Source organism: Fukomys damarensis, unplaced genomic scaffold, assembly GCF_012274545.1.
Source record: "Fukomys damarensis isolate Sample0158 unplaced genomic scaffold, DMR_v1.0_HiC HiC_scaffold_39, whole genome shotgun sequence".
Classification (NCBI taxonomy): domain Eukaryota; kingdom Metazoa; phylum Chordata; class Mammalia; order Rodentia; family Bathyergidae; genus Fukomys; species Fukomys damarensis.
This window is the reverse complement of record NW_022900951.1, coordinates 49,855,775-49,880,505: the sequence shown is the minus strand read 5'-3', so window position 1 is coordinate 49,880,505 and position 24,731 is coordinate 49,855,775. Positions and strand designations below refer to the sequence as shown.

Below are 24,731 nucleotides of genomic sequence, written 5' to 3'. Positions count from 1 at the left end.
ATATATATATTATACTACAGCTTGTTTCTTTTTTAAAAAAAAATCCCCTTTCCTTCCCCTCCCTCCCTGTTCCTCCAGTTCCTCTATCCCATTTTTCATTCTTGTTGATATTAGTCTTAGCACATGATATGGCATATAATGTTTACATTAATTGAGACTATTTGGTTACTGGAAATGACATATCATTATTCTACTTATTTCTCCTTCTCCTCCTTCTCACCTCTTACCATTATTCCCTTGGATAACTTCCCTATTGCAAGAGATCCACCCATTGTCCCCTTCATCCACCTTTGATTATTGTCTTTGTTTGTACTTTGCCTCACTCAAATGGAAGATATCATACAGTATTTAAGCTTGTGTATCTGGTTTGTTTAATTCAAAATTATATTTTCCAGGTTAATGCATTTTCCTTCAAATGGGTCAAATTTGTGATTCTTTGTAGCTGAGTAGTATTCCATTATATATAGATACCACATTTTTTTTTCTTTTTTTTTTTTTTGAGACAGGGTCTCTCTATGTAATTGAGACTGACCTGGAACTCACTATGTAGCTCAGGCTGGTCTTGAACTCACAGTGATTCTCCTCCCTCAGCCTCCCAAGTGCTGGGATTACAGGCCTGCACCACCACGCCCGGCATACCACATTTTCTTTATCCAAATGTCTGTTAATATGTATACAGGCTGTTTCCAGGATTTAGCTATTACAAATTTGTGCTGCTATAATCATTAGTATGCATATATTGCTATAGTATGATGACTTAAGCTCTTTGGGAAAGATAACTAGCAGGGAGATATCTGGGTCATACGGGATTTCTAATTTCAGTTCTTTGAGAAATCTCCATAGCTATTTCCATAATGGTTATACTAGTTTTCATTCCCATCAACAATGAAAGAGGATTCTTTTCTCACAACAGCCACACCAGCATTAGAATAGTATAGTATGCAGACATCAGCTTTCAGTGAGAACAGGATGCCAATACAAGCAGCTGGCCAGCCATTGTTGGTAACACCACATCTGCAGGGATTTTCTTCTCTCCTCCATGATGTAATCTCCTGTATCACTTAATACTTTTTTAATTCTCCTTTGTCAGTTCCCTCCTGATTCCTGTGTAACCTCCTCTCATTCTGATTCCTTTCCAAGCTACTATTTTCCAGACTCTGGACACTTTGCCCTGGAAAAGCAGAGTTGCTGGCACTTACTGCTCAGCCATTTTTTGATCTCCTGTGTATGGGATCTTGTTGTGAAATTCATAGAACTTAGATCATTTGTTAATATGCATCAGTTGGACACATGTTTGCCTATCATTATTACCATGGTATTCTTGACTCTGCCCACAAATCATATCTAGATCCACCATTCCTATCTTAACTATTACTCCTTTTCTTCATCCTGTACTATAGCCATATAGAAATTCTTCATTATTTAATGTATTTCATTCCTCTGGTCCTTTGACAACATAGTTCTACTATTTTAAATTGCCTTGTTCATTCTCAGCCTGTAAATCCTACTCATTTTTCAAGAACACCCAGATGAAATGCTACCTCTTGTTCAAACTTTCTCAAATTTCCCAGTCCAAATAAATCAGTGCTCTTTGGGTTCTATAGGCAGATTTATAATAGCACTCAAGTTAACCTGCATTATGATGCAGTTTTGAATTGACATATGTTCTCTTCCTTTCCTCTTTCTTTTTTTTTACCCCATTCTGCTTACCTCCTTATTTTCTTCCTTCTCTTTTTTCTTTAGTCCTTCAGCTAGAACCCTGGCACTCTCAGCCAGCTCCTGTGTCACTGGGCTTGAGAACTGACTCATTCTCAGTGCTCATTTAAGAGCAAGTCACAGGACAGCTGGAACCTCTGTGACTTAGAGATTGGCAAGTTTAGCCAAACAGTGTTGACCACAGTAGAAAAAATGAAAATGGCTTGGTATTTGGTATTGAACTATAAAAAAGTATTCAAAGTGAACTTCTGTATGAAACCTGCTTTTCTCAAAGTATCTGTTTTTTCAGACGAACAAGTAATTATTAAATGGAAGAGCACTTGGTGCTTAATCTTCTTACCAGACTGGAGGAATTAGGAAAAGCTGGGTCCTTTTCATTCAGTGACATTTACAGAGCACCTGTTTTGTGCCGTACACAGGGGTTAGCTATTCTGTGAAGGCCTTTGACTTAGGATAAACTGGACCTAACTTGAAGAGTCATGCAACAAAGTCAGTAGATCTGATCTCTTCCTGAGTTCCAGATTCACGTATCCAACTATCCGCTTAACCACCCTCCCTGCATATACTAGTGGCATCTCAAATATACCTCAAACAGAATTCTCGACTCCACTTACGGACCACCTGCTTTCTCTGTCCTCTCTATCTCTGTAAATATTCCACCATCATAAAGTCTAGATGTCATTCTTGATTCTCCTCTCTCTGTGACCCACTGCATCTAAATCACTAGTACAGTGTGACCAAACTTGACCATGCATTAGGTTACACCTGGAGAACCACCTAACTATAGATTGTTGAGCCCTATCCCCCAAATCTCTGATTCAGTAGATCTGTGATGCAGCTTGAAAACTTACATTTCTAACAAGTTCCTAGGCAATGCTGTTGTTAATGGTCCATGGACCACCCTTTCAGAATCACTACATTTCTAAGGCCTGAAAAATTATACCTCTCCAAAATTCAGGTTCATCCATTTCCACTAGCCAGTGTCTTTCTATGTGTTTATCCATCCTCCAGTCTTTCAATTGTCTTTTTTTTTTTTAAATGAAACTGAGACTTGAACTCAGGGATCACTGAGCTACATTAAGGCCTTTATTTTCCTTTCTTTTGAGCCATTATCACATTATGCAGCCAGGGCTGGACTTTAACTTGCAATCTTCCTACTTCAGCCTGTGCAGCATCTGGGAATACAGGTGTGCAATGTAACCCCCTGCTCTACCCTGCCTTTTGGGCAATCACCGGGGCTGAGTCATCTCTGAAGCTGGGTGACTGATGATCCTGTTGAATTTCTTCCAGAAATAGATGATCTATGCCACTAGCCCTTTTTCTTTTTTTCTTTGGTGTTAGCCACCAAGAAGTGATTTGGAAAGAAAGTAGTTAGATGACTTCTTAGATAATGACTTTGTCCAGACAGCTTGGGGCATAGGAAGCTCAGTGATCCTGTTTCAAAAGTTTTAGGGAATACTGAGTCCCCAGTGATTTTTAGAAACCATTTGAAAATACCTTGTGATTTTCCTGGAATTCAGTGGCCACACCAGCTGTACTCTGATCTTGTAAGATAGTCTCACTATGAAGTATTACACAAGAAAATCAAGGCTTTAATGACTTGGATGCTTTCCTCACTTGTAAAGGCAGATATAAAGACATGATGCCATGGACTTGTTCAACACTTTTTTGCAAGGCTACATTACTACCCAGGAATAATTTCTGAGGTTTAAGAGATTCCATGATATGCTTTATTTCACCCTGAAAATTGAAGACTAAGCCAGAACAAAAACTTACCCTATTGGCTTATTTTTCATGGCTTTAAATTCATCATATGGTGAAAGTTCCTTTGTGAGATAGAAAGGTGATCAGGTTCACAGAGCCAGATTTTTCACTTCCTGAATTTGTGATCTTGGGCTTGTCATTTACTTATCTTAACCTCAAATTTTTCCTTTGTGAAAATAAAGCTGAACATACCTACTTGTATAGTTACAAGGAGGATTAAGTTTCATAGCGTAAAAATTCCCAGCACAGGCTCCACAAATACAATAGCTGTTATTGTTAAATAAAACTGTTATCAAGTGACACCTTTCTTAACACTCTATTCCTTCCCAGGTCCTGGCATTTATATATAGACTCTTAATAAATGTTAATTGAATGAATGAAATTCTCCCCAAACCAAATTTAACTTCGATCTTTTGTACCAACATCGCTTTCTTTACCTGAGGCTACTGTTATCATCAGTTCCCTGGATTTATGATTTATTTTCACTCAACTTTTTAGCTTTTCAAATAAAATTGTTCAGGACCACTTATAGCCAAAAGAGAGATGGTAAATTGCCAGTTTCTACAAGGCATTTGATGTATAATTATATTGATTTGAAACTGCTGTGACTAAGTAGATACATTTAGAGGACCCAGCGGGTAGTGCCTATATGCTGTGTTATAGTACCTTTCCCATTGTGGATCTTCACTTGTTTTCTCTGGAAAAAAAAGAGGATGGATTTTATTAGCACCTTTGAAATAATGTTCTGAGCACCCCTGTGGGCTCCAGAAAAATCAATCATGGGTCACTCTAGTGACTCATGTGGGGATTGGACTTGAAGAGAATATAAAAAGATTTTGGGAACCATTGCCACTTCAACCATAATAGTTATGTTTTGTTCTACTTTCTATATTGGATCACAATAAGTTATTTCATTTGAAAGAAGAGGTCTTACTCATAGCAATAGAGGGATCGGCAATACTGCTGGCTTTAACAGAACTTGTTCAATAATTTTGTTGTCTGCTTGACTAATGGAATTTGTAAAGTGAACCGAATGTGTGAGTGCATCTATGCAGAGAGCCCTCTCTGTAAATTTCAGAAAAACACACCATTTGCTTAGATTTAATCTTAGCCCCAACTATGGGCTAATTACTTGTTAAATTATCAGTATTAGATATGATTCCGAAAGAGTTTAGTAAGGATAATTAATCTTGATGGCAAGAAGTCCATATTTCTTTTTGTTCATTGTGATTCCCTTTTCCATTCCTCCTGGGTACCTTAATAAATCAACTCATTAAAAATCTATTTCTTTTGCTCAAGCCTTTTGGCCAGTCATTGTTTTGTTGGGAAAATATCAGAAGAGAACTAGAAAAAACTTAGAATTTGGGATTAGAAAGAACAGTGGATTTAGATTTAATTCTGACTGCAGTAAGTAACCCATTGTAAGGTACTTATTGAGTCAAAATTTATGTACAATAGAAAGCAGCCATTTAAAAATACAATTTAATGATTTTAATAAATTTACATAGTTTTGCACTATCATAACAATGCTATTTTAGAACATTTCCATTGCCCCAAGTTATCTCTCAGGCCCAGTTTCAGCAAATAATCTGTTCTAATTCATAGATCAAAGCAATCAGTAAGATTCCATCTGCCTCTATAGGTTTGCCTTACCTGGACATTACATATAAATGTGATAATACAAATGTGCCTTTTGAATCTGCATTCGGTCACATAACATTCTGTTTTCACATTGGAGCATATGTATTTTATTCCCTTTTATTGACAAAAATCTTTCATGTATGTATGTACCCTATTTTGTCTTCTCATTATCTTAAAAGTATCTTTTGAATTGTAGAAGTTTGTTGTATCAAAGAATTCCTTACCTAAACTATAGTAGTTACAATGATCTTATCCTATGATTTCTTCTATAAATTTTATATTTACTTTTCATGCTTATGTCTATAATCCATTTTCATTTAATTTTTGGATGTTCAGCTTTTCAGGAATAACTGTTTAAAAAAACTATCTTTTCTTCACACTATTGCCTTTGCACCCTTGTCAAAACTGAGTTTTCCATGTTTGTGGGTTTATGATGCTGTATATGCCCCATTAGATTATTTGTCTATTTGTAATTCAATACCTTGCTGTTTCATCTATTGCATCTTAGAATATAATAATTCTCGGAATCAAGTAGTATAAAGTCTCCAACTTTGTTATAGTTCTTTACAGTTAATTTTGCTATTCTAGTCCCTCTGAATTTCTGCAGATATAGTGGAGGAAAAAACAATATTCTTTCATTTCTCCCTTTCTGGTCTCATACTTTCATTACGTGCTTTTTGCTTTAAATTGTTATTATATTTTGGAACATTTTAATCAACAGAAAGTCATATTTTTCCATTTAGCTACCAGTTTCTGTGCTGTTCATTCCTTTGTCTAGATACATGTTTCCCTCTGCTATTGCTTTCCTTTTGTTTCAATGACTTCCATTAACAATTCTTGTAGTGAACATTTGCTGGTGATATAGCATTTCAGCTTTTCTATGTCTGAAGGGTTCTTATTTTCCCTTTGCTTTTAAGATTATTTTAACCAGAAAAATAATTCTATATTGTAAAGGATCTTGTTAATATTTGTAAAAGGATACACTACTATTTTTTTTTATTTCCACCATTTTTTTCTTCTCTGTATCTGACTGCTGTTAGTTTTCTTATTATCTCTGGTTTTAAGCAGTTTAAATATGATTAAACTTTGTATAGTTCTTTTTTCATGCTTCCTGTGTGTTAGGTTTAATTTATGGGATTAGTGGATGTGTAACTGTTGTCAAATTTGGAACAATTTTTACCATTAATTCCTCAAATATTTTCCCCGCCTTGTTCTTCAGTTACCTTTGTTTGCTTTATTTTATTTAATTCTGGTGAGAGACCTGAATATGAATTCTATTCTGTGTTTGTCAGCTTTCTTCTTCTTGAAAGCTAATGCCTGCAAATTAAGGAGGTTTATTTTGGCTCACAACTTTACAGGTTATAGTGCAGGAGCATCATGGTGGAGGGGTGAGATGGAGCAAAGCTGCTTTGGGAAACTAAGCACAGGGGAAAGTGTCAGCAAGAGAAATTCACTGCAGTGGCATGTCTCCAGCGAGCCCCTCACTCTAACTGGGCCTAAACTCCTGACAGCACATTCAACTATGAATATCAGTGGATCAATGTATTGATAAGTGTAGCACTCCCAGGATCCATTCACATTCCAGGAGTCTCTTAATATGGTCAAATTGGCAAGATTAACTGGCACAAAACCATTTAACAACTTTTTATATTTACAATATTGTTAAAAACTAGAGGCAGAATGTTGTATAGCAGACTGCTTACATTAGTTGAAACTATGTATACTTTGTATACATTGACTCCACATTTTTCCCTTCCCTTAGTACTTCACAATCACCATTCTTCTCTTCTATGAGTTTAATTCCTATAGATACTTCATATAAGTGCAACTGGGTTGTTTTTGTTTTTCTCTGTCTTACTTCCTTTAATATTATATGCTCAAGATTTATCTATGTAGTAACATATTATAGGGTTTCCTTTTATATGTTGAATAACATTCCATTATGTGATTCTACGGCGCTTTCTTCATTCATCCATTGATGGACATTTAGGATTTCTTCCCCTTCAAATCTTGGCTATTGTGAATAATGTTGCAGTCAACATGGGATAGTTGGTATCTCTTTGAGACTCTGGTTTCAATTCTTCACTTGATCTTAGCCAAAAGGCCGAGAAGCGATTCTGGTTTCAATTCTTTCGGATAAATAACCAGAAGATGAATTGTTCGATCATATAGAGTTCTGCTTAATTTATTAAAGTTTTATATTATTTTAAGTGGAAACATAATTGTAACATGTTTATGGGGCAGAATGTTTTGACATGTCTATATATTGTGCAGTGATAAAATCACGGTAATTAACAAGTCCATCAGGTTAAAAAAAACTGTTATGATCTCTATTTAGATGTTCCCACCCAAAGTCTTATGTACTCATAGACTGGGCTTTTGAAAGGAGATTGGATTATGTGGGCAGTATAATTGGCTTGCTGTTAAGAGGCAGCATCTGGTCAGAAGAAGATCACTAGACACGTGAAGGACGTATCTTTTTATCTGGCTCCTCCCTTTTCTTCTCTCTTTGCTGCCTGCCCTGACATGAACAGCTTGTCTCTGTCTAGGGCCTTCCACCTTGTTCCTTCTGTCTGGAGCTGGCCAGTGATGCAATAACTGAAACTTCTAAAACATAGGCCAAAATCATCTCTTCCTTTAAGTTGCTGATCATGGATATTTTGTCCCGGTGATGAGGGAAGCAACCAAGACAAACGTACCATTTGTTAATGGTGAAAAAATTTAGACTTCTCTCTTCTACTTATTTCAAAATATAAAAAAAATTATCATTAATTATTCTACTGTACAACAAAACACTAGAACTTATTCCACCTATCTAACTGTGACGTTGTGCCTGATGACCAACTTCCCCTACCCCAGTTCTATATTGCATCTTCTTCTAGTATAAGTCTCTTTCATCTATACTGATTCCTGTGGTTTTGTGTGGTCTCTTTCATCAATTATCTTAGCTAGATCTGGATTACTTAGTACAGCTTCTACAATAATACTTGCTGCTTCGCCTTATACTTTTATGTTATAAAAACATATTATTTCTTTAAACCTCTTAAACCAATCTCTTCTATCATCAAACTTTTCTTCTGCAGCTTCCTTACCTTTATCAGTCTGCTTGGAATTGAAGAAATTTAGGCCTAGCTATAAATTAGGCTTTGGCTTGAGGAGATGTTGTGCCTGGTGTGATTGCCTAACTAGACCACTGAAACTGTTTTTTATAATAGCAGTAAGGCAGTTTTACTTTTTTAACAGACGTGGTCTATTGGAGTAGCACTTTTCCTTTCTTTCTAGAACTTTTCTTTTGCATTGAAAACGTAGCTGTCGGGCATATGAGCCCTCTTCTTCTGTCTTGGCTTTTGACATGCTTTTCTCACTAAGCTTAACTGCTTATACCTTTTGATTTAAACTGAGGGACACCTTTCACTTGAACACTTTGTTGCCATTGTAGAGTTATGAATTAGCCCAATTTTAATATTGTTGTGTCTTAAAAATATGGAGACCCGAGGAAGTGGAGAGGGAAAGAGAGAGAGAGAGAGAGAGTTAGGGGAACAGCAGGGGGGTGGAGTAGTCAGAACATATACAACATTAAGTCTGCCAGTTTAGATGTGTGTAGTTTGTCACACTCCAAAACAATTACAATAGTAACATAAAAGATTACAGAATACAGATCACCATAAAAGATATGATGATAATGAAAATGCTTGAAATACTGCAGGAATTAGAAAAATGTAGCACAGAGACAAAAAAAATGAACATATGCTGTTGGAGAAATGATGAGAATAGATTTGCTTGACACAAGGTTGCCACAAACCTTCATTTAAAAATCTTTTTTGCTATGTTAGATGTTGAACCCAAGGTCTTATGCATGCAAAGCAGGGATTCTACCACTTCTCACTCAACATCATGATTTCAATGTCTGTCCCATATGTAGCACGTATCAGTACTTCCTTTCTTTTATTGCCAAAAAGTATTCATTATATGGATATATACTACATTTTATTTATCCATTCATCAATTGCTGGACATTTAATGTTCTCTACTTTTTTGACCACTATGAACAATGTTGTATTGTGTACAAGTTTTAAAATGTATATTTTTGTTGCTTATAGTTACTCTGCACTAGAGCACATTTTTTGGGTTGTGGACAATTCCATGTTTGTGCTCTAAGAAATTTCCATGCTGCTTTTTGAAGAGGACTCTCCATTTTAAATCCTTTGGGAATCCTCTTTTTATGACAGTTTGGCCTCCACCCCAAATACTCAATTTTTAAAGAATGCAGTATCTGTAAAGGACAATAAAGAGATATGAAACAAAATGAATTACAGTAAGCCCTCACCTTACGAACATTCTATTTGCCAACTTCCACAGATATAAATGGACCTCGCATTATGTAGATGTGAACAAATTGTAGAAGTAGCTCACGTGTCTACTGGACATTGTCACAGTTGAGATGCTCTGTGCTTACCATACAGGGAAATTTTGTACAGTAGTACAGTGCTCAATCAGAGCCCAGGATGTCTGAAAGCAAGAGGAAAAGCCATGGTATGTGGAGGTTTGGGTGTTTTTTTTTATGCTTTACATTGCATATTTGTGTATAAGACACAATTTGTCGGACTTACAAACAAATCTGACTTAGAAATCTTCTGATGTAATGGAACTCATTTGTAAGTCAGGCACTTACTGTATATCTGTAGATAATTGGAATAATGCTATATAAATATATAGGAAATTAAATTTATAACTTAACAGCTCTCAAAAAATTGAATCTTTGGGTCAAATAGTTTCACTGGATAATCCTTCCAAATGCTTTAAAAGGAATTAACAACAAATCCACAGTTTCTTACAGAAAGTAGCAGTATAAAGGATGCTTCTTATTTCATCTTATGAATTTGGTATTACCCTGACTCCAATTCCTGGTAAAGACAGTGTAGGACAGTGGTGATGAACTGACACACATGCCACAGTAGACTATTTGTATCATTGAAAGCTCTAAAAGGTTTGTAATCACTGGTGTAGAAAAAGACAACTACAGACTCATATATCTCATGAACATAGACTTGAAAGTCTTTGTGAAAAGACTAGAAAATAGAATTTAACAACATATAAAAAATAATTATACATCATGACCAAATGGTGTTATTCTAGAGATGCAAAGGCAGTTAATTACTCAAAAATCAGTGCTACTATACTGTTATCAACTAAAGAAGAAAAATAGCTTAATCATTTAAATCCATGCAGATAAATCATTTGACTAGATTGCATTTTTCCCTTACCTCCCTCCCCCTCCCTTAATTGCTTTCCCCCCTGTAGCTTTCTATTATCTATCTTTTATTTTGGCCTTTACTGAAATTTTGGTTTTCTCATATAAGATATTTAAATTTGTGTATCTAGTTTATTTCACTTAACATTATGATCTCAAGGTGCACCCGTTTTCCTACAAATGACTTGAGTTTACATTTCTTTGTGGTACAGTAGTATTCATTTGTGTATAAATACCACATTTTCTTTATCTAATCATCTGTTGGTGGACATATAGGCCATTTCCAAGATTATCTATTGTGAATTATGCTGTTACAAATATAGGTATACATGTATCACTGCAATATACTGTCTTTTATCCCTTTGGGGAAGATACCTAGAAGAGGAATAGTTGGGTCAAACGGAATTTGTTTTAGCTTTATAAGGAATCTTCATACTGATTTCCATAATAATTGTAATAGTTTATATTTCCACCAACAATGAAGAAGGGTTTCCTTTTAACCTGCTGTAGCCTCTCCAACATCTGTTATTATCTGATTTCTTGATGACAGTGATTGTTTCTGGAATAAGATGGAATCTCAGTGTTGTATTAATTTGCATTTTTGTCACAATCAGCGATGTTGAAGATTTTTTCGTGTATTTATTGACCATTTGTGTTTCATTTTATGTGAAGTGTCTGCTTATTTCAGTTACCCATTTTTATTGGCCTTTTATTTTGGGAGGTCTAATTTTTTGAGTTCTTTATATATATTCTAGATATGAGATTTGAGTTAAAGGAGTATATGGTAAAATTTTTTCCTATTCTATAGATTGTCTATTCACACTTGTTTGTTTATTTTGCTGTGCAGAAGCCTTCCAGTTTGATAATGATACCATTTATTGATTCATGTTATTTCAGACAGTCCTTGCCCATGCTTATGTATTCAAGAGTTTTACCTATTTTATCTTCCGGCAGTATTTCTGTTTTAATATTTTGATATTTGATCCATTATGGTTTTAGTTTAGTACACAGTAAGAGAGGTCTAGATTCAATCTTCTGCATAAAGATAGGCGGTTTTCTCAGTATGATTTGTTAAAGAGGCTATCTTTGTTCCAATTTGTTTTTATGGCCCTTTTGTCATAGATCAGGTAGCTGAATGTGCTTGGAGTTGTTTCTCCAGCCACTATTCTGCTCCAACCATATTTCTGTTTTTTTTATTTGTTTGTTTTTGCCAATGCCATGCTATTTTTATCATTATAGCTTTGTAGTATAACTTGAAGTCTGGAATTACAGTTCTTCCTGCCTTGCTGTTGTTGCCCAGGATTGCTTTTGATTTTCCAAGTCTCTTCTAGTTACATAAGAATTTTAGAATTGTTTTCTCTAGTTCTGTGAGGAATGCTATTGGTATTTTGATTGAGATCACATTGAGATCTGTATATTAGTTTTGGAAGGATGACTGTTTTGACTATATAAGCGCTGCCTATCCCAGAAAGGGGGCTTCTTTCCATTTTGTGTGGTACTCTTTAATTTCCTTTTTCAAAGTACTGTACCTTTTGTTGTAGAAGATTTTCACTTCCTTGGTTAAATTAATTTCTAGGTATTTAATTTTTTCTTGCTGCTATTGTTAAAGGTATTGTTTTTCAAATTTATTTCTCAATGAGTTGATTATTGGTATACAGGAATACTATTTTTGGTTTGTTCATTTGTTTGTTTGCTTGAGAAAGGGGCTCACTCTGTAGTTCTTTAGGCTGGCCTAGAACTCACTGTGTAACCCAGGTTAGCCTGAAACTCTTGGCTATCCTCCTGCCTCAGCCTCCTGAGTTCTGGGATTGCAAGCATGTACCACAATGCTCGGGCAGGAATGCTACTGATTTTTGTGTGTTGATTTTGTATCCTGTTTTACTACTGAATTTGGTTATTAATTGCAGGAGGATTTGGTAGAATTTTTGGGCCTTGTATGTAGAGCATCATTGTTTCCTATATATATCCCTTTATTTCTTTCTCTTGCCTGATTGTTCTCACTAATGTTTTAATAACTATATTGAGCAGTAATGGTGATAACAGAATTCCTGTCTTGTTCTTGATATTTAGAAGGAAATCTTTCAGCTTCTCCCCAATTAATGATACTGGGTTTTCGTTTCTCATAAATAGCTTTTATCACATTGAGTTAACATTCTTCTATACCTATTTTCTTCAAGTTCTTAAAAAAATTTTGAACAGATGTTGAAAAATTTCATAGAGTTTTTCTTCATCAATTGAAATGATCATGTGATTTTCATCTTTGTTTCTGTTTATGTGATGTATTACATTTATTTAGATGTATATGTTGAAATATCCCTGCATATCTAGGATGAATCCTACTTGGTCTTAATGGATGATCTTTCTGATGATTTATTGCATCCTCTTTGCCAGTATCTTGTTGAGGATATTTTCAACAATATTCATTAAGGAGATTTGCTTGTAGTTCTCTTTTTTGTTTGTTTTTTTTTTTCCAGTTTGGGGATCAGGAAATACTCTATATTATTCTTAATTGAGAAAAAATGAATGCTACCCCTCAAAGATCCAAGAAATTATGGATGAGCAGTGTTGGTGTACATAGTGACTGATATAGAAGAAAATATAACTCCCAATCTGCTAGATGTCAGATATGCCAAGTTTGTGTCCCCCAAAAATGAAGAATAATTTCTAAGGAACAATGGATTAAGAGTAGAAAATATTTTATTGAGAGATAGCTCCTCAGTGATAGGAGAGGACCTGAAAGAGGGTTGCCACAGAGGTTATTTCTCCAGGAATGTTTTTTAGGGCAAAATCATGATGTGGGTACAAAATTATGAAGTGGGTACAAACGTGGTCAAGTTTGCCTGTCTCGCAAGTGCAAGGTCCCAAGTTCACCCCCGGTACAAAAACAAACAAACAAAAGATTCAAGTATAGCTGCTTAGCTAATATTGATCCAATAGCGAAGCAAGTCAGATAACAAGGGTACATGGAAAGAAGAAAGGAATTTTGAGGGATGGGTCTGGATGCTTTGGTCACCCACCTAGGTGACAGATGTCTATCTGAACTTAATGGACTGCATGGTACCAATTACAATATAATCTCAAAATTACAAAGTTTTTGCAACTAGGGAGGGGTGGACGGGTTGAAGGGAGGGTGGGGGAATGGGGAAAAAATAAGAACATTATGTAAAGGTACAAGTTCTCAATGATGAATGTAAATGTATTATATAGCTAAAATGCACCAATAAAAGAATTTAAGAGAAAAAAAAAGAGAACTAGTAAAAAAAATTCTTCCTTTAGGGAAGCATGCAAGTCAGCCATTGTGATTTTAATCTTGAAGACTTAACCCTTTTCAGATGCACCTCCAGACATAATTTTGATGTGTTTTCATCTTTGGAACTGACTCCTCCCTTGAGGATCTAGCCCTGCCTGACTGCCTATTAATTTCTATCTAACTTAGCTGCCTATAATAATAGTGCTAAAAGTTTTAGGTTGGAAAGTTAAGCAGGAAAGTAAATGAAAGCTATGTTGATAGAAAAGAAGAAATAAAACTTATTTTCAGGCTACATGATTGTCTTTGTAGGAAATTCCTATAATTCTAAACAAAACAAAAACAAAAAACAAATTTTAATGACTTCTAAAATCTCCTAAATCTATTCATTTCAGATGCTAATTTTTGGATTGGGTCTTTCAATTTGGGAGGTCTAATTTTTTTCAAATTTTTGTATGTTCTAGATATTAGCTCTTTATCTGAGGGACTACTGGCTAAAAATTTTTTCCTACTCTGTGGGATGTCTCTTCTCTGTTAGTGATTTCTTTTGTGGTGGAAAAACTTTTTAATAGGATGAGATCCCAGTTGTTCAGTCTTTCCACTACTTTTCATGCAGTCTGGGCTTTGTTCATGAAGTCATTGCCTAACCCTATGTCCTCAATAGTTGTACCTGTTCTCTCTTCAAGCAGATTTAGTTTTCTCTTTTAATATTTAGATCTTTGCTCCATTTTGATTTTAGTTTAGTGCATGGTGACATATGTGGGTCTAGTTTTAATCTTCAGCATGTAGAAAGCCAGTTTTTCAGCACCATTTATTAAAGAGGCTGTGTTTCCTCCAGTAAAAATGTTTGGCCCCTTGGTCCGAGATAAGGTGCTGAGTGTATCTGTTGCTGTTTCTGTCTCTTCTAGTCTGTTCCATTGATCCTTAGGTCTGTATTTTTACCAGTACCATGCTATTTTTATCACAATAGCTTTATATTATAATTTCAAGTCACAGATTGTGATGCCCATGCCTTGCCTTTGTTGCTCAATTGTTTTTGCTATTCTAGGTTTCTTCGGTTTCCAAATGAATTTTAGGAATGTTTTCTCTAGTTCTGTGAAGTACGCTAATGGTAATTTGATTGGGATTGCATTAAACCTGTATGACAATTTGGGGAGTATGGCTATTTTCACTCTGCTGGTTCTTCTTACCTATGAGTAAGGGATATTTTTCCATCTTCTGATATCCTCAGATGAAGAACTAAAAATGGCAAGCAAATACATGAAAAAATGCTCAACATCACTGGTCATCTGAGAGATGCAAATTAAAACACCAAGATTCCATCTCACTCCAGAAAGAATGGCTATTATCAAGCCAACCAATAACAAATGCTAGTGACTATTGTGGAAATCAGTGTGGAGATTCCTCAGAAAATTAAATTTAGAATGCCCATTTGAACTAGCTATTCCCCTGCTGGATATCTTCCTGAAGAAATTAAAAGTATCATACAACAATGATATATGCACACCCATTTTTGTAATGACACCATTTGTAATAGTTAAATCTTAGAAACAACTCAAATTCCCATCAACTGATGAAAAGATGTGAGGTTTCTTTATATAACGGAGTACTACTCAGCCATAAAAAAGATGAAGTTGAGATATTTTAGCTAAATGGATGCAAGTTTAGACTCATACTCTTAAGGGAAATAATTTTAGGTGAAATATTTTGTGTCAGCAATGAGAAAAGTAACTAAGATTGTAGGCAACTGACAAAGTGTCCAAAATACCTGAGATGGAGGTAGACATTTCAGCTACCTTGTACTCATAGACAGAGGACGGTACTATCATCTCACTGGCAACAGACCTCCCCAGGGAGAGGAATGCCACTGGTGCTTTGACGAACATCTTATGCCTTTAATTTTCCACTTCTAGGTAGCACTTAACTATGACACTACCAGGTTAAAAATATATTTTGTTTTATTTAAAATTAATCTGGGACTGCAGTATCACCTGCCTGACAATATGCATTCTGTAAACAGAAATAGACAATGAGAGAGAAGGGAGGATTTTCTAAAGGCACTCATCCAATTAGGGATAGCTGTGCTCTGTTGATTTCTATTAAATGTCAGTGGGAGAGAGCTATTATCCTTGATTTCATCTAGTGATGGTTATGGCCACCTTAATTGCACTGGTTATAAATTAGGAAGGTTTGGCTTGATCCACAAAATACAATTACTTATATTGACATTATAAGGTGGCTTATGCTAATGATTTTTGTTTTAATCTTAGTAACCAGTAATACATGTGACTACTCACTCTGGTACATGTACATAAATACATACATTTGTGGACATGTGCTCACATGTGCACACATATGTAATTTGTTGTAAGCTCATTATAATGTCCAAACCACCGTGGTGAAGAAGATAACCTTGAAAGCACAGTTGGGCACAGTTGGAAGAAAAAGGCACTATCATTTTACCTGCTTCCTATGTGCCACACTGTCTGCTTGGGGGCTTTACATATGTTATCTTATTTAATCCTCATCACATAGCATGTACATTAGTTGTGATTATCCCTGTGTGGAGATAAGGATGCCAAGGCTGAGTGAAGTAAGATAAGATGATTAGTAATGTCACTTTCCTGCTTGTTAAACTTGTAAGATTTCCCCTTTCTCCTCAGTGTAAATTTATTAATTCTTTGTAACTCATCCCAGTTGCCAAGCTGAGTTCTGACTTCTGCCAAGTTCCCCAGTTTCACTTAGGCCCCTCTCCCCCTTGCAGTAGATTTTCCAGCCATACTGATATTTGTTAAATTCATTTAATTTTCCATATTTTTCTGATCTGGGACCGTTGTTCATGTTATTCTCTCTGCCTAGACTACTCTCTTCTGTGTCCATTTGCACTCACTATCTCCTTCATACTTGTTCTTCAGATCGCAGCTTACATGTCACATCCTCAGATTCTGAGGAAACCTCTGCACTGTCTTATTGACTCTATAGTATTTTTTGGGATCCTTTTATTGTATTGTGTATCTCCTCCCTACTTTCATCATATACTTTTATATATAACCATGTGTTCAGGGTCTATTTTCCTCACTTAATGAAGCTTCTTATCCATATACTGTCCTTTTCTTTGCTCTATCCCTAACATCTACTATAGTGCTTGGCATATGATAGGTGATTGATAAATACCTGTTGAATGAGTTTCAACATTATCACTCTATATCTTATATATTGTAAGTGCTCAACCATTAGAGTTCATTATATAATTGGAGTTGTTGTTATTGTCTAAAGGCAAATAAATAGTCAAGGGCAGAACCATCATTTATACCCACATATGATCTAAAGTGTACGTTCCTTTCATACTATGACTTTACTGGCAGAAATTGATTCTGGGCCCAATACTGCCCTACCTGGTTATATGAATCAGTGTAAGGCACTATACCTCTCTGAATCTCAATTTTGCCTCCTGTAAAATTAGGGTAGGGGAAAGCAGATTGTTCTATATGTGACCTAGAAGAGGAGAACAGAAGCCTAAATGTGAGAGGATCTAAATAAGTAATTGGCCAACATAAACCAGTATCATTTCTCTGCAAGACAGTTGAACAGGTATACCAAGAACACTTGATATGTTTATGCACTTCAGCCTGGTAACCCCAGTTAATGATGGTGTGTAGTAATGAGTGGTTTGTAAGTTCAAATCTCAACAATCAGTTTATTAACTTTATAGTCCTGGGAAACTTACTATTCTGAACCCCAGTTTCTTTCTTTAAAAAGGGAATAACAACCATACCTTTACATCTTTCTAAAGCAAATACAATAAAATAACATTGAAAAGTTTATTGAGTACAGAAAGAGAAGAACTCCCATCATTCTGCCCATTTAACACAGTTCTTTCTGTGATCCTTGGCCATTGAGGGACACCTCTTGAAGCAGGAGCCTCAGGAAGTGCTATGAGAAAAATACTGAAGACAGAAGCTGGCTGATTCAGAAGTCAAAGGCCAAGGTGTGGGGCTGGAGTATCAATGGGATAGGCTGGGATAGAGGAGCAGGCTAACTACAGAGGCAGATAAAAGGAGATGTCAAATATGAGTAAGGGGAAAATAGTTAGACAGGTTTTGAGAATCAGGGAGTAAGGGGGCCAGTGGCATGACAGCAATATGCCTCAGAAGGGCCTCCTTCCAATAATTTATAGCCTTCTTCTGTAGGTAGACTTCAAATGGTGTTAAATGTCCTTGAAACCACATCTTTCCAGTTCCTTTTCTTCTTTAGTCACATGCATATATATTTTGAAATTGCAATCTTACTGCAGATACTTTCAATCTTAATGAATATACATTTTCATTGAGTAAGAATTTTCAACGTTTTCCATGTTGCAAATCTCTGACTGCCAAATATTCTAGTTTTGCCCATAGCCCAGAAAATACATCTCTGTACAGTAACTTATTGTTTATTTGATTCAGCTCCTTAGAATAAACTTCCAGATGTCAGAATCCTAAACCAGATGATATATAATTGAAGTTTAATCCCTATAAATATTTTTTAAAGAAAGGAATAATCACAAATAATTCCCTTCCTACTTCTAGAACTGATGAGTGACACAATAGCTGTGCTTATCTGGTATGAGAGCAATTAGCCATATGTGGTTGTTGAAATGTATATTTTAGTTTATTAAAATTAAATTTTAAATTTACTTCCTAAATTACATGAAATGCATTTTAAGTGCTCTACAGTCTAGGGCCATTGTGTTAGAAAGCACAGATACAAAATACTTCTATCAGTACAGAAAATTTATGGGACAGTGTTGCTCCAGACTTTCTCAAGAAGTTGCTCTTTGCAACTTAGATAGAATTTCTTTGTGGTTTGGAACTTTTCTGTTCATTGAGAAACTGTTAAAATCTCTGGCCCATGTCCATTGTGTATACTTCTTTGAATCAATCTAATACCTAAAACTCATCTCATATTTGCAAATGAACCAAGGAAACAAAATCAACCATATCTGACATCCACTGAGCTTTGTTCTTAAAAGCAAGCATCTTCTAATATTTCTATGGGATAGTTTCTGGGTAGCTTTGCCTAGAGAGAGACATGTTGAAAAGATAGGTTAGAAAGGAAACCCTGGCTCATGGCCTAATTCTGTTCTCCATTTCCACTTTCCTTCTCTCTTCTGGCCTGTTTATTGCTTTTGGGAAACTGCAGGAACAAGACCTTGCAGATGGAGAAGATCAAAGCCCGGCTGAAGGCTGAGTTTGAGGCACTTGAGTCAGAGGAAAGGCACCTGAAGGAATACAAGCAGGAGATGGACCTCCTGTTACAGGAGAAGATGGCCCATGTGGAGGAACTCCGACTGATCCATGCTGATATCAATGTGGTATGTGCCTGCCTACCTGGTGCTTGTAAGCCCCTTAAGAAAAAAGCTGTAGTGAGTTCTGTGGCCTTTCCTTGAGATGTACCTGTGAATACCCTTGGGAAGTAGGCATCAGACTGTGGTAGAGTGAAGGAATCTGATTTTTGAGACCCACCCTGAAATTTGTCACTGATTGCCCACTTATCACTGGGCAAGTCCCTTCTCTCTGGGCCTCAGTTTTTCTCTTAGCACCATGAAAGGGATACAGTAACCTCCAAAGGCTCTTCTAACCATGATGTGCTCTCATTCTTGGAGTCTGAGAGGTAAGAGATAATAGCCTTGGGAAAAAGTAGAGCAGGGAACCTGCCTCTGGGGCACAGCTAAAAGTGCTCCAATGCTTCCAAGCAGACTGAACAAATCACCTGTGCTCAATTATCAAATAGAACTCCCTTGTTGGAGTCTCCCTTTTGGAAATTCTTGGAACATGAGAAATTAATCGACTGCTGAGCTGATAAGCTTCCTCCTTTGGGAGTAATTAAAGCGGAGTCTAGAGTGCTGTGCTGATGATTGTGTCACAAGGAAGGAGGTTAGAGTACTGACCTGTAAAGTAATTTCCAATCCATAGAGCCTATGAATATAAGAATTTTTTAAAAAATCACTTTTCAAGGAGTAAAGTCTATTCTTAGGAAACTCATTTCTGTTGAAATACTCATTTTCTGCTATTATCAGGCCTACGATCTTAAAAGAAATATAAAGATTTGAATACCAGGAACTTTTCTTCTGGTAGAGATCAGATTCCTACTTCTCATGAGGAACTGGCAGTTTTGCTGCCAGCAAACCAAAGTCATGGAGCCAATGAAATGAAGATATTTGCCACAGAGGGGCTGAAAATCTAAGCCAATCTCAGATTTGAAAAATCAGAGTCACCTGGAAAACATGTTAAAACACAAATTGTCAGACTGTACTCTATGACAAACAACAGCCCATATCATACTAAATGATCAAAAATTGAAAACTTTCACTCTAAAATTAGGAATAAGAAAAGGATGCCCACTATCACCAGTCTTATCCAATAATAGTTCTGGAAACATTAGCCAGAATAAGTACACAAGAGAAAGAAATAAAAGGAATAAAGACAGGAAATGAAGAAGTTAAATTATTATTTGTAGATGACATGATATTCTATATAGAAGACCCTCAAAACTCCACCAAAAGACTCCTAGAATTAATAACCAAATTCAGTAGCATGGTGGGATACAAAGTCAACACTCAAAAAATTCATAGCATTTCTATACACAATCAACTAACTCACTAAGAGAGAAATTAGGGAAACCGTACCTTTCATAACAGCATCAAAAATAGTGAAATACTTAGGAATCGATTTAATGAAGTAAAAGACCTTTACATTGAAAATGACAGTACTCTGAAAAAAAGAGATCAAAGAAGGTATCAGAAATTAGAATAGCAGTTATTAGGAAGCAGAATTTGTAGTTTTATGTATCTGGTTGGAGCCTGAGAATTTGCATTTCTGAGCTCCTGATTGATGCTGATGCTGCTGATCTGGCAACTGCATTTTGAAAACCACTGATCTAGGAGAAAGGACAGAAGCTTTGAATCTTTGCTCCTAAGAAAAATTTTCCCTGGAGAAGTTCCCTCATCTCTGAGCTTTGGTTCTTTCATCAGTAAAATAGACTTAGGGTGAACTAAATGAATGCTGAAGTCCATTCCGACTCTGAGATGTTGCAATTGAACTATACTGTTTATTGAGCCTTTAGTCTGTTAGCCCCTGTATTAATGTGCTTTATATAAATTTGACCATTGAATCTTCACTAAGATTGCCTGAGATACACTATTAAACTATCACCATTACAAAAATGAAGAAACATGATTGACCAGAGTATATGGCAAATTGAGGATTTAAACATAAATTGGCCTGGATCTGGAGCCTGTGTTACTGTCCACTCAGTTATAAAACATCTCCAAGAAATTTAGGGTATTTTTTTCTGTGTCTACCCCACTCTGTTTTCCAGATGGAAAACACCATCAAACAGTCTGAGAATGACCTAAATAAACTACTAGAGTCTACCCGGCGGCTACATGATGAGTATAAGCCCTTGAAGGAACATGTGGATGCTCTGCGTATGACTCTGGGCTTGCAAAGGCTTCCTGACTTATGTGAAGAAGAGGAGAAGCTCTCCTTGGAGTAAGCTGTTTGACCTCTGTCTACCCCCTCCCATACACACAGAAGCATGTATACATGCACAAAACCTGGCCTGAAAGTCAGGGTACCTAGTCCTAGTCTTAGGCTTGTCAATAACTGGCTCATTGTATAACTTTGGGCAAGTCTCTATCCTGGGCTTTTAACTAGAAGAAAGATAACTAAACTAGAATTACAGAATGGCTTCTGTAATTCTTTGCATGATTTTGACAAGACTGACTATGACTCTTAAGAGGTCACTTCTAAAGTCCCGGTTTCTAAAGGATGTTCAGAAAACTTTTAAAACACAATATGTTTAACTTTTATAGTCTTCTTCAGTTAGTCTGAGGCTTCATCTTGTGACCTAGAGTTAAGAAATAGGCTTACCTTAAATGCAGACAAATTTCAGCCCAGTAAAAGGAAGCATTTCCTACATGTAGAGCAGATTGTCTATGGAAGTGTTGAGCTTCCTATTCCTGAAATATGTAAAGATATACATCTGGGTATGCTTAATAGGCATACTACAAATGACCATGGGATGGAAGTGGCCTTGGGAACCTTGCTAGCCCTGAGATTTCTTGATCATCTTGGGTGTGTCAGAGCCAAGGAAAAGTAAGGTTAACATTCCTAGCGGATAATTAATCTGGAACCCATGGAAAAGAACCTTGTATTGGGCAGGGTTTAGGAACATTCTGAAGGAACTGTGGTCTAACCCGTGGTTCTTGGTATGCGATCTTTAAAGAGGGGCAAAGTTCTTGCTTTCAGAATGATCCAGCCAGTTTCTCTCATCTCCAAAGTTACTTTGAGAAGCAGAAAGCAGAATGGCAGACAGAGCCTCAGGAGCCCCCTATCCCTGAGTCCTTGGCCGCTGCCGCCGCTGCCGCCCAACAACTCCAAGTGGCTAGAAAGCAGGACACTCGGCAGACAGCCACCTTCAGGCAGCAGCCTCCACCTATGAAGGTATGTGAGCTACATAGGGGTTGTGTAGGAAGCAAAGTATCCTCCCATGGAAGGCCTATGGGGTCTGGGACTTTAGCCTTGTCTTGGGGGGTCTTCCTTAAACATCCTTTTCTTGGGGCACAGAGAAAGGGGTGCTATGTTGGGTCTTCTGATTTTGTTGTCCCACATTCCTAGAGTAGATAGGATGCAAGAAGTTTGTCAGTCCTTGCTAAAGTATAATTTTCTGAAAGTAAGAAACCTTTATATGTATAGTGAGCATGTGTCATTAATGAGGGAGCAAGCAAGATTACAAAGCAGCTTCTAGAAATATCTGAAGAACAGATAAATTCAAGAAAAAAATAGATTAACTCCACTAAATACCATGTAAGGTGAAAAATCTATAGTATTTACTATTTTGGCCTTTACTGAAAACTTTGCTGATTTCTGTCCCAAGAAAATTTGATAATCTCTGGGTGGTCCTGTTATAGACAAGGGTTTAGTATAATGCTGAATTGACCTGTAGTCCTTCTTCTGCCTGATTTCTTAGTTTTGCATGCATCTTCTCAGCATCCCTCTATGACCTGATTATATCCTTTATTCATCTTCTGCAGCCTCCAAGAGCACTGATTTCTATGTGGGTCTCTTACTGATTACTGTCCCCTCTTGATTGGATATCACATTGTTTTTAGGGCCACTGAGAATCAGAAGTCTGAGCCATTGCCTAGAGGAATCTGTGCACTAACTTCTTTGTCCTGTGCTCCCACCAGGCCTGTTTGTCATGCCACCAGCAAATTCACCGGAATGCACCCATATGCCCTCTGTGCAAAGCCAAAAGTAGGTCCCGGAACCCCAAGAAGCCCAAACGGAAGCAGGATGAATGAAGAGAAGGGGAACACATGGAACTTTTCTGCTCAGCCCCTTGGCCAGAAAAATTGTTGATGTCCTAATGTGGAAAAAAAAAAACAAAAAAACCTTCCCAACCCTTATCGTGTCTCCTATTTAATGTGATAAAAAGCACAACCTTTCTCTCACTTTGCTCTAATTTCTTTCTGTGCTTTGCATATTTCTAGTTTAGGAAGAGGGGTTCAGGTGCTGATGATTGTGATGATCCCTTCTTTACAACCAACATTTTAGCCTCTACCCTTGTTTGGAGCTGAGGGAAGGGTGAAAGACCCACATATAATTCTCTGTCACTTGTGTTTGAGGCCTGAATCTTGAGAGATGTGGGACCTGAGGACTGGGGGAAGCCTTGTTTCAGGAAAAACCTTCAGTGTTTCTTTCCATGTATCTTTGCCTTATGCTCTGAAAGGACCACAATCTTGCTGGACTTTCCAATAAGCTGAGTGTATATATCTCCCTCATCCTCACACTGATCCTTAAGGCCCAGAGGTAGCTTAGACAAACCTTCATTTTCATATTCATTTGTGAGACCTAGATGTTATTCTATAACTCTCCCTATTCAGGTCTCCCAGTTATACTAAAGTTCTTAGTTCTTAGCTGTGTGTCTAGGGATCCTGATATCTGTAGGCCTTTTCCCCATACCTCTAATCTTTACTAATCTCTAAAAGTTTCCCACAGAAAAAATAAGGAGCTGGACTCACTCTACACATCCTTCCTAACTCGCTGCCTAAGACAGTGGGGTCGACGGCTCTATTATGGGGGCTTCCTTAGATTAAGAGGGACTCCAGGCTGATACTGGTGTGCCCAACAGTTTAAAATTACAACAGTTTGAAAGGCCTAAAACTCCCCCAACTCCAACTCCACAGGTCTCTTTTCCACCAAAGCCGAGTCTACTAGTCAAGTCACTTTTGGACTTAAAGGATGAGAATGGGACAGGCTGAATGAAAATTTTTAGCCCCAAGTCTTAGCCCCTGGCTTGAGCAGGGAGATGTCTTTCCTTCTTTCCTTACTTGTAGCTTTATGTTGCCACAGTATATATGTTCATAATATGAAAGATTCCTCTGCTCTTTGAAATTAAGAGTGTTATGTCTGTACAAATCTTTTTAAATAAACATTTGTTCATTGGAGTAATGCTGACTGAGTGCTACTGTGTAAAGGATAATATAAAAGATGCAATACCATTTACCATTTAGGATAGCTTTTTGCTTTTATTCATTCCAACTTAGAAATGAGAAAGCCAATCATCATGGTGCAATAATTTACCCAATTATCATAATAATTTCTGTTTACTCAATACCTACTCTGTGCCAGGTCTATATGCAAGATACTTTATACAAATGATTGTATTTAATTTTTAAATCAGTCTTACAAGTTATGTTCTTACTATAATTTTCAAAACAAAGCAAACAGAAGTTAAATAACTTATTCAGAATTAACTAGGAAAAGGAAGGCTCCAAATTTGAGCCAGATTTTTCTGATTCTAGAGCCCATTTTATTTCTACTTATCCATCATATTGTCCTCTTTAACCATTTCTCCTTTTGGGAATAGCTTGTTGGAGGAGGAGGTTGCAATAACTCTCAATGTAAAACTGGAGACTAAATATCTAGTGACTTATTCATGCAGGGCTAAAAAGACCTGGTCCCTTATAGGAATAAAATAGAACTCGGAAGGGGTGTCTCAGCTTTAGAACACCGTACAGGGTGTATGCTGGTTGCCATTAGGATTGCATCATAGCTCATCATGTCC

The 24,731-nt window shown here is 36.7% G+C and overlaps 1 protein-coding gene across 3 annotated transcripts in view; it reads left to right on the top strand.

The window, feature by feature from the left end:
* Positions 1-24,063, top strand: part of Zc4h2 (zinc finger C4H2-type containing) — a 28,179-nt gene extending 4,116 nt beyond the window's left edge. The window contains exons 2-5 of one of the 3 annotated variants that reach the window (XM_010632206.2): positions 18,801-18,972; positions 20,979-21,151; positions 21,943-22,105; positions 22,852-24,063. In XM_010632206.2, coding sequence (XP_010630508.1) covers positions 18,801-18,972; positions 20,979-21,151; positions 21,943-22,105; positions 22,852-22,965 — 622 coding nt within the window. In that variant the 3' untranslated portion in view covers positions 22,966-24,063. Of the gene's footprint in view, positions 1-18,800; positions 18,973-20,978; positions 21,152-21,910; positions 22,106-22,851 lie in introns of those variants that run through there. The other 2 variants (XM_010632208.2, XM_010632207.2) reach the window with 2 other exon arrangements.
* The last annotated feature ends 668 nt before the right edge of the window (positions 24,064-24,731 follow it).